This window comes from Asparagus officinalis, chromosome 8 (genome assembly GCF_001876935.1).
Source record: "Asparagus officinalis chromosome 8, Aspof.V1, whole genome shotgun sequence".
In the NCBI taxonomy this organism is placed as follows: domain Eukaryota; kingdom Viridiplantae; phylum Streptophyta; class Magnoliopsida; order Asparagales; family Asparagaceae; genus Asparagus; species Asparagus officinalis.
In genome coordinates, this window is record NC_033801.1 from 18,915,025 (window position 1) to 18,926,435 (window position 11,411).

General features: G+C 35.1%; 1 protein-coding gene across 1 annotated transcript in view; it reads left to right on the plus strand.

Annotated features, from left to right (window-relative positions):
• The window catches only part of LOC109819533, a 13,909-nt gene that overhangs the window by 501 nt on the left and 1,997 nt on the right, over positions 1–11,411 (plus strand). The window contains 9 exon segments of the mRNA XM_020385285.1: positions 1–60; positions 1,455–1,641; positions 1,714–1,763; positions 2,321–2,413; positions 2,488–2,576; positions 2,801–2,879; positions 7,491–7,573; positions 9,286–9,364; positions 9,457–10,096. The exon segment at positions 1–60 is cut by the window's left edge and continues 3 nt beyond it. Coding sequence (XP_020240874.1) covers positions 1–60; positions 1,455–1,641; positions 1,714–1,763; positions 2,321–2,413; positions 2,488–2,576; positions 2,801–2,879; positions 7,491–7,573; positions 9,286–9,364; positions 9,457–10,096 — 1,360 coding nt within the window.

Sequence of the window (11,411 nt, forward strand, 5' to 3'; positions counted from 1 at the left end):
GCGGCGTCGGTGGCGGCGGAGGATTATGTCAGGAGGTTGGAGATTGGGGCTGCTGATGTTGTGAGTTTGATTTCTCTGTTGATTTTAGTTTCGTTTTGGAGTCTTTCTTGATTTGATGGCATGCCTGTGTACATTTGACGGTAAATGTGTCATTTTGCTTCCTTTTTCTAGGGTTTCTCTTAGTATAGGAGAAATTTTTGACTAAAAGGCGTAGCTCGTTCCCCTGATAATTGGTTTGCTAGGTTTTGCGTAGAGATTTAGATGCTCAGATAACTGGTTGTTGAATTTCTTCAAATTCTTTGTGGGCTTTTTTTAGTGTGGAGTTGTACTTTGTAGATGCCTGATTCTTGGGAAAAGGCTTAGCTAATGATCTTACTAAATTATGGTCCTTGTGCTTCCTGAAAATATAATCTCCTATTGAATCTCAAGTAAATATAGACTTTCTTCTTTATTCTGGCATAGGTTTTCTTAGCTTCTTTATCTTAAACTATGATTATATAGGAGTATGCCTAAGTTACGTAAAACTTTTCAGCACCAGGACAGGAACACTTGGAGGAAGCAGGTTGGCCTTGTTCTATTTCCTTCCTTTGGAATTTGAAGCCGATTATATGGGTGTTGCTTAGAATTTGACGTCTCTTGTCAAAATGCCATATTAGTGTATTAGTTTAAAAGAACTTAGTAATTTTCTAGGGAAATCCGATTGTAAATTCACACAGAAGGACCAGAGATGTGAAGTTTTGCAGAAGCCTGGAGACTTGGTTTAGCTTTGTGAATGCAGTAAGAGCCTCATTTCTGACTTCTGAAGGCTCTATTTTCCTTTATCGGGCTCTCATTTTGTATCTTGCTACTAGATTTTTTGGTAACAATAGAAAAAGGAGGTCTTGAGTGAAGAATGTGCATCATGTGATGATCCTAGATTTCTATCACCATCATCATATATATGCTCCTCTGTAAAACCCACCTATTTATTAAATAATGTTTGTTTCAGTGTTGTTCTTTCTGGTATCCAATTTCAAATACGTTATAAGTGTTGGGGCTTGTAGGAGGATACCTTTGTATTGGTTTAAATAACTTCTTTATTAGTTAATAATGTCCTTTTGTATCCTCAATTATCACTTCCTATTACCTTGTAGACACGACTGCTTTTCTTATTAGTTACTACAAATGATGTCTATATATCTCTAAGTTGATGAAGGATGATCAATATTTTCTTTTAATTCCTAAGGAATGCATGTCTTCCTGAATCTGAAGATAGTGTACTCACCTAACAGTCTTGCAAAGTCCAATCTTCCATTTTATCATTGTTTTAGCGAGTTTTGAGCTGTTACTAATGTCTATTATAAGTAGGACTGCGTTCTCATTGATTTTCTCCATTATGTTAGTTGGGNNGGGGGGGGGTATTGATAATTTTCAACTATTTCCACATGTATATGAAATTAGTTGTGGTCATCCAGGACTTGTTGGGGGAAATACCTAGTCATGTTGGGGAGGATCAGGGCTCTTCCTGCATCAAGGTTATCTGTCGTATATGTTTTTCTGGTGAAAATGAGGGAAGCATCAAAGCTCAAAAAATGCTTTCTTGCAAAACATGTAATAAGAAGTACCACAGGAGCTGCTTAAAAAGTTGGGCTGAAAACAGAGGTATTCACTTGAATTCTTTTCTCCTATGACATTGCTTTTTGATGCTCAGTAGCTAAAATCTTATCTTTGCAGATCTGTTTCATTGGGGTTCATGGGTCTGCCCCTCTTGCCGCATCTGTGAGGTCAGTTCTCTTGCTTGTACAAAGACATAAATTTGCATGGTCATGCTTAGAAACACACGCGCACACGCACACACACAGAGACACATTTCAATGGAAACATATATTGTCAGTTTTCTATATCGTAGACAAACATGTCATGTGTTTAATCCTTTTTAATTTCTATAACGATGGATGCCTCTCGGTTTGGTGGGCATATGAATAATTTCAGTGTTCATCTTGCAGAATTTGCATGTCTTTTCCTGTTTTTTCTGCTCTTTTTAGTTGGTTCCTTTTCTTTTTCTTTTTCTTTTTCTTTTTGTTTTTGTGGGTGGTATGTCTAGGTAGGTCACTTTTTCCATGAAACCGGTTGTTGTGTTCCATTCTATCTGCAAGCGCATGAGCTTTATAGTGTTCCTTGTATCTGTGATTATATATTCTATGTCCTGTTCAATCTGCTTCTCATCTGTGTGGCCTTTTAATTTGCTAAGATTTTTCTTACACACCACAACCATTGGTTTTGTTTTCTGTCCAGTGTAGTATAGTGTTATAACCACTGCTTTTTATTTTGTTCTGTTTAGGTTTGCCAAAGTACTGGCGATCCCAATAAGCTAATGTTTTGCAGACGGTGCGATGGTGCTTATCATTGCTATTGTCAACAGCCACCACACAAAGTATATCTCCTTGTTGATTATTTGGCATAATTTTTGTACTTTCTGGTTACTTTTAACAACTCTTTACTTGGCAGAATGTTGGTCATGGGCCCTATGTTTGTTCAAAACATACTAGATGTCATAGTTGTGGGTCCGCGGTTCCTGGCAATGGTCCAAGCACCAGGTAATCTTCTTTAATTTGCACTGAAGCGTCTTTGTATATTATCAGTATCTCTGGTTGTTTTCTTTGTGGTTATAGCCTCATTGGGCTGTTACTGCGGGTTTTCTTTTCTGAAGTCCAATGTCCTATCATCAAATATACCTTTTATTATTATATTATGTCGAGAAGAATCAATATCCTTCTGATCCCGTGATCTTACTCTGACATTGTGAAGTAATGGTCTGTAGGTGGTTCTTGGGGTATACCTGCTGTGATGCTTGTGGACGATTATTTGTTAAAGGAAACTACTGTCCGGTTTGTTTAAAGGTATGACTTACAATTCTCTGGATTTTTTTTCTCTAAAGATCATGAATCATGATTCAAACAGTAGTAACGGTAAGAAAACATTTTCCCATTGTTTTAGTGATGGCTTCATAGGGTTCTTGTTTTCCATTCGGTTTCTGGAGGACCATATACTTTGTGTAATAAACAGCCACATACCCTCTCTTTTTTTTTCCTCGATCCAGATTCATTTTGGTTTCACGTGTAGTCCTTGTAGCCCCATCAACTATTAACTATGTTGCTGATGGCCCACTCAATGGCTCCTCAGTTCACACGTTCAATCCATCTAAACAAATTTGTCTGTTTTCACATGATATTTCTTGTGGTAAATCAGATGAAAATAAAGAGAACAACTATTATATTAGTAAAAAGAAAAAAGAAAAAAAAATCCTTTTTTTTGGTTATTACTTGAGCAGATCCATTTTGTTCTTCCTATTTGTTAAAAATACTGACTTGTGTGGCTTATACTGCTGGCATCATATGGGCATGTCGTAGATGCACAAATATAATAAATCTTAAACAAATATAATAAATCTTAAACGAAGATGCTATAGATAGAGTGCATGCATGGCAACAGAAAAATCACAAATGGACACAAGCAGACAAGAAAATGAACATGTTGATGTGATTCCAAGTGATTTGGAGTTGATGTCAATGTAGAACCCATTAAAAGTTTTATGATATCCACTTCCTTTAAGAAATTATTAGTAGTAAATGGCGGTTTTCTCATTTCTGTAATGTGATTAGCCTTTTATATTAACATGCAATAAACAATAATAATTTCATACATTTGAATAAATATAGAGTTCAGACTTGGCTTTGTTTCTTCTTAATCTTTTCGTGAGGAGAAAAATCTTATATCAGAGGGCTCGAAACACATTCCTTTAGATTTATTACGCTTTAACCTAAAAGCATTATCGTTTTACATATGAATCTATGCCCACTTCTGTGTACTGGCATATCAATATTCATCCAACAAGTGTCACCAATATCACAAATGCATCAAAGAAGTGGCAAAAGAATATCCAAAATTGAAATGTAATATAAATTGAGCAGATGAGTTATTTTTTCAGTAAAATTTTAAGGAATATCATTCAAATGCATGGTAGGTGTTGATGCAGCTTGTATGGTATTGTCTGCTGAAGTAGGAAGGGAAAGAAGTTGAGAGTACTGAAAAATGAAAATTTCAGAAGGAAGGCTTTGAATGTTCTTTATGTAAATTAGTATTTATGTTCTTAGTAATAAGTTTAAGTATCAATTTATTAATTTACTTCCTTCTTTGCTATTCCAACTGCCAGAGGTCTGAAATTGATAGCTGAACTGAACACCAATCAATATGGTACTACACAAAATGAGGTGCCTCTAGGGCACATTTGGTTAATTGGTTGAATATAGGAGTCTGAAAACCCATGATTATCTCCTGGATTGCAACTTCCAGATGTCTGAAATTGATAGGTGAACACCAATCAATATGGTACGGCACAAAATGAGGTGCCTTTAGAGCATATTTGATTAATTGGTTGAATATAGGAGTTTGAAAAAAGGCGACCTTGAGTTTTGCTGAAGGGATGCAAATGAATTTTTAAAGAAATGTGTGTCGATTATACAGAGATATACTGATTGAGGGCCCATGATTGTCTCCTCGATTTACATGGTCTGTCTTCTGGTTAGACAATAGTGAAATTGAGTGGAAAACATCATTCACAATTAAATATCTGATTATTCAGCTCATGCTAGTTCACTACAATATTGGCATTTGTAAACCAGTTAATCTTCTCCATGCAAATACTTTTGCTAACGGAACAAGAAAAACAAGTTAAAACTTTTCCAAAGGGACCAAAATTTTATAAATCATAGGTAGATAGTAGGCACGAATGCTATTGCTTATCTTGTATCTGTCTTGGACTTGAGTAGTTGTTGCCAATCATAAGTAGGCTTATGTGAACATAATATCAGTTATTCCCTACCACTGTCTAAAAGTCATCTGTCTCTTTGTTAAGTTGCCACTGCCACTTGGTGGAGAAGCTCCATGATAGTCAGTAGTCCCTCTTTGCATGTAGTAGTTCCTCTGGGCACAACTGTTAGAAATACTACATGTGGCAGAACCTGGAACAATGGCTTTTTAAGCTACTGGAGAAGTAAAATGTCATGGCAAAGAAGGGGGAAAAAAATCAAAACTGGAATGATATGTGAATCTTTTGCAGTATATTTTTATTTTACAGACTTGATCAGCCTTGGTGTGTTGAACTTATTTCCCTCTATGCTTTCGCTTTATAAGCAAATCAACTGTTTTGGAGAAATTGGAAAGTGAATCTTTTGCAGTATATTTTTATTTTACAGACTTGATCAGCCTTGGTGTGTTGAACTTATTTCCCTCTATGCTTTTGCTTTATAAGCAAATCAACTGTTTTGGAGAAATTGGAAAGTGTTAAACGGGTGGATAGGTGGCATGAGCGAGATGATAAATGGCCTCATATCTTATTTCACTCTAACCAAGCCTACACTAATAGTTAATGGCGTGTGAGATCCCTACAACTATGTTGCATAGGTACTTCTATTATGAATCTGTATTCGTGCCCGACGCATATTGTACCTGTACTGGACATCAACACTTCTTGAGTATGCCCATATTTATTCAGATGTGTACCCAATTGTATGATACGTGTTCTAATTTAAAACACTCGTCATACACTTCTTTGATGTATATCCTACCCTTTACATCTGCTTCCTGTAACTCATTGAACATGGCTCAGGCTTGTTTCAGTGCGCATCTAGTTCTGAACTATGATTTTAGAGGGTCATGTGGGTATCTAGTTAGAAAACAGGCGAATTATTAATTTATTATCTATATAATAAAAAAAACTTACAGGAATTTTAATTCTCATAAGATGCGGATGGAAAAATAATGTTGATCTCAGATTAATTATTAATTTCATTACACACATACAACTGTGTCCCCACACCCCATCTTTTACAATTACAACTTTGCCATTTTTTCCACCCATTTCCATTCAACAGCTTAACAAGGTGGAGTGTCAAATCCCAACAATTGTAAATGAAAATAATGACAGCAAGAAGCTCACATTATTCAAATTTAAATAAAATTGTTTCCATCATCTTCAGTTATAATAAATAGGAAAACCATTCTGATAGAAACTATACATCCACGAGGTGTGGGCGGAGGGAGAGATTAAGAGGGATTATGGGGATTCAATGATTCATGCATTCAATTGAATTTTTTTAATTTTGAATTTGTGAATCTTTTTGGTGTTTTAGATTATGATTACTATGTGGTTTTTTCCTGAACTTTTTTTTACTTAACATGCTTATGATTATACATGGCGGATCATATAATTAGAAAAACTATTCTGATAGAAACTATACAAATTTAAATAAAACTGTTTCCACCATCTTCAGTTCATAAATAGGAAAATTGTTCTGATAGAAACAAAACATCCACGAGGGTAGGGGTGGAGGGAGGGAGAGATTAAGAGGGATTTTTGGGGATTCAATGATTCATGCATTCAATTGAATTCTTGTAATATTGAATTTGTGAATCTTTTTGGGTTTTAGATCATCTTATGATTACTGTGTGTTTATTTCCTAAACTTTTTTTAACTTAACATGTTCAATGATTATACACATTATGGTGGATCATATGCAGGAATGTACATTCACTATTCACTTCTTACTCCGATTATACTCATTAGCAATATTCGAAATGCAATTTACATCGCTGCATAGGCTGTGGAAAACCACAAGTGATATATCCACATTAGGTATATATAAAAAATCAGCACTGTCCACATAGAAAAGACTATGAAGCCGCATAATTGTTATGTGTCTGGATAAGTAGGTGCCTAAGATTATGCAATGATTGTTGGATCTGACTTTTTGCTTAACCCCTTAGTTAAAGCATACCCTTTGTATTTGAGCCCTTTTGTTTTAATTATGTGTCTCTGATGTGACATGTATCTATGAGATGGAGTTGCATTCTCTCATGGTTATGGATGAATAGGCATCACATGTATCTGTAGACATTGAGTTAAATATTTTTTCCTATTATCTTCTAATAGATATCCATTGGTCAGTTATGTTTGCTAATTGTGATCTATGAATATAGTTATGCCATGTTGCAAGGTTCAGCATTCTAACTTAATACTCAAGTACTCTTGTTTACGCTGTAATTTAGCATTAGTTGTCGGTGGTAGTTTATTAATTGATTAGAAACAAGTATTATTTTATTTACTCTGAGTTGTCCTTCACAGTCATTTCCATGTACGAGGATCTATATGTATTTAGAACTTATAAAATATTTTACTTGTTATTCCATGTTTTTCTGTGTTCTTATTTTTCTTTTGTATTTCTTATTTTTCCTCCTCCGATGAGCTAATTGCATATGTGCTGCATATGCGGTTTATTTGGTATGCGATAATGGCATTGATTGCGTATTGTAACTTTGCTTATTGCTGCTGATTCAATCTTTACATTCTTACATACATAACTGCATGCACATGTACTTGTATTTTCATACTCACATGACCATGCAAAACTGTATGCAATGGCTAATACCAATTCCATGACTGATTTTCTTAGGTGTACAGAGATTCTGAAACTACTCCGATGGTTTGCTGTGATATTTGTGAAAGATGGATACATTGTTCGTGTGATGGTATCAGGTTCATACCAACTTACTTTTCTGCAATTACTATGAAGATTGTATTTTATTTCCATTTTCAGTAGTTCCTGTATTTTATTATTTTTTGAGTTCATGTTCTGCTCTCTTAAAGAGTTATCTTTATGTTATACATGATGAGTTCGAAGAGCAGATAAAGCCCAAAATCATTTCAATTATTAAATTTTAAAATAAAGAGGATCCATGTGATGGTGCATATGGCAATGCTAGTAGAGGATTGAGTATATGACCCTAGATGTATGAGTTACCAGTTACTGACCAGATAGAGAAGTAGTAAGATGGTATTTACTGGGCGGATATATCTGATTTCCCTAGATGTATGAGTTACCATGTATGTCAAAGTGTTGAGAAGGTATTTACTGAGCGAGTATATCTGATTTCCCTTGAAAGGCTAGTAAAAGTAAGGAGAACTCATTAACTTGCTTAAAATGACAATGAAGAGCATCACAAATCACATTCTGATTCTTTAATCAAAATAATTGGTGAAGAAGGATTTCATTGCTCATCCAAATAGTTAGCAGCACTTATCTGATGCTTATGTTGTAAAAGTAGCATATTCTACCTTTAATTCTTTTTATCCCTAGATTATGATCTATTTATGAAGTTGCAAACTATATTGGATATAGTATTATGGGTGATCTTTTTTATAGCATATAGGTTTTATTATGCTATAACATCCTATTTAATCTTGACAGATCAAAAGGAAATTTAATAAAACCAGATTGAATGTTATATCTGAGGATCAGCCTTGAAAACACCGTAATTCTTTATGATCGAAGAAACTGATTGTTAGTCAGCCCCTATTTAACAGAATAAACCTTGAGCATTATCTCATTCATTGCCAAGCAAAGACTAAACTTGCAGTAGTTTCATATTGTGACCAGTGGCATCAGTCTAATTGCGCGATTTTGTAAAAGAGGACCTTAGACCAAAGAGTTTCAGTTACTGAGATGAGTTGTATTCTCATTTCATCAACCGGGACTTCCATTAGCATTCTTCTTCCATACCGGAGTAAGTAATCAATGAATAGACCCAGGTCATATCTAGTGAATTGCATGTGAAGATTTTATTGAAACTGCACTATCCATGATATCTATTCATAAAACAGTTTATTTTGGTCCTTGAGATACACGAATTCTGTGCTACCCATAGGCAATTTAGATCTCACTTTTGAGAGGGTTATTGTTAGGCTAGTATTTTTATTGAATCTGCACTATGCATGATGTCCATTTACATTTTCATTCTTAATCTTGCTATTCCGTGCACCAAAAAGACACCCAATTTTTGATAGTGAAAGCACAGTTGGCCATGTTGTTGTCAATGTTTATATAGTTGTTTTCCTCATGTTTGTTGTACTATTGCTAACTTTTATTCTTGTCTTGTGCAGTTTTCCACCTTCAGAATGTCATTCCACCTTCAGAATGTCATTACGTTTTTCTTCTTTTACTTCTGAAGAAACTACCTTAATTTTGAATCTATAGACTACAGAATTTGTAGTTAGCCACATGACGGTGGATTGGGCATTATTTTCTTCATTAACAAACAGTTTTTGAGAAAAATATTATCATTGAGCCTTCTTAATTACAGCTTACTGCTAGTGTAATTTGTTTTATTTTTAGATATTTGTGTATTTCATCTTATATTTATTTCAAAAAATATCAAATAATCAAATTATGTTTCCTTTGTATTATGCAGTGATGACAAATATCAACAGTTTCAAGCAGATCAAAATCTACAGTACACATGTGCTGCATGTCGTGGAGATTGTTACCAGGTGCTGTAATGCTTTCCGGAAGTTGTAGGTGTATTTCCTTTTGATTAATTCTGTATAGTAGATGACAAATAATACTTTCTCATAATGATCAGGTGAGAGATACAGATGATGCGGTTAGAGAACTTTGGAAGCGGAAAGATATAGATGAACATAAACTGATTGCTAGCTTGAGGGCTGGTGCCGGATTGCCATCCCAGGATGACGGTTCCCCTGACTCAGATGATGAACTAAATTGTCCTGTGATACCTAAAACTGATTATGGACGGTCCTTAAAGTTTTCTGTTAAAGGTTTAAGTGATAAGTCTGCTAAGAATTCTAAAGAATGTACGAACATTGTGTCCAAGAATGTTTTAGCAAATAAAACTCCTACAAAGAAGTCCATAAAATTTGTTAGTAACACAGAAGGGGCTCATCAGAATTATGATAAGAAGAATGGGCAAAGATCGTTGGAAAGCACTTTCAGAACTGGTCAACATTTCGAAGGCAACAAGTACAACACTACCAAGGAATTTGGTGTCGACAATGTCAATAAAACCAAGGTCCAAACAGACAGTAAGAAATCACAAGGTTTGCATTTTAAAGAATGCACTGCTAAAACTCCGGGCAAGAATGAGACGGTCAAAGGAACCAAGTTGGTCATTCATTTGGGTTCCAAGAATCGAAATGTTTCTAGCTCTCCAATGTCTGAGACCTCAAGCTGCCACAGGGAGCAGGAATTTCCTCTACCTTATGGTATGCCATTTTCCATATTTTAGGCACTTATTGTCTGCGTTTGTTCCACACTGATGAACTTTATTTTGTTTAGTTATCAGTGTTATTGAAAAAAGATTGTCTCTCAGCAGTAAAGTAGAACTTACCAATTAGACATACACTGAGAATTCATCTGTAGATGTATGTGGCATTTGTTGGTTTTAGGTTTCAGCTCTTATTTGTGAAAGCATGGATAACTCCTGTTAGGTTTCTTTCCTCCTATCATGTCCATATTTTACATTGAAAATATTAATTTACAAATAGCGGACTGTGACCACTGTCTCATCAGAGAGTCATTTGCCTAAAGGCCAATACATATAGATCTCGAATCTTGTCTTAAGAATCAAGATGTATGCTATTTATTGCATATTAAATTTATTTTCTGAGATGAGAAAAGCATAAGGTTGTCTAGTTTGTCCCTTTAAATTTCATGCCCTTGTACCAACTTTTTTTAACTTTGCCAGATGCACTGTTTGGTGACACAATTAGACAGTTAAGCTTAAATATTTACCTAGAATTTCGTTTTTTGTAGTGCCCTTGTATTGCATTTTGGAGTCAAATAACTGAATATAGGCTTTGTGAGGCTTTCTATTGGACCTGAAGACAAGCTTATGAGAATGCAAACTACAAAGTTGAACAATAGCCTTTTGCACTGCTCAACCAATTCTGATGGGAATAGGAAAAACAACATGGTGATATATCTGTTTGCATGAGCGCATGTATGTTCCTGTAGTAAAATATTGTGAATTACCCAACCAAATTTGAAGTTACTAGAATCTCTGCTATTCTTGTTTCCATATATGAATGTGGATGTTTTAACAGCCACCAAAATCATTACTGTTATTTCATCGGTTGCATACATGTATATACATTTAGATGAACTGCATAGTTAGTATGAGTACAAATTCTTACAAAGAGATGAGCTGAGCTCATTTGTTACGATCTCCATTTGCATAGCAAAGAGACCTCTGGCATGTGTTGTCAGTGAAGAGGACATTATATTAGTCACATATTTGTCGGGTGTACATATTCTAATTGCTTGCATGATAAAGACCGAGTTTCTTAAGCAGTCTGCCTTAGCATGTGGACTTCCTTGACTTGACCGCTTTACTTTAAGAGAAAGTGGCATGTCAGGCGATTATCTAGTTGGTTCTTAAGCAGTCTGCCTTAGCATGTGGACTCCCTTGACTTGATTGCTTCACTTTAAAAAAAAGTGGCATGCCAGGCGATTGGCTACTTGTTTTCAATTGTTTTATGTTTTAATCCATATTAGCTTGTAACTCAGTGGACGTGTCTG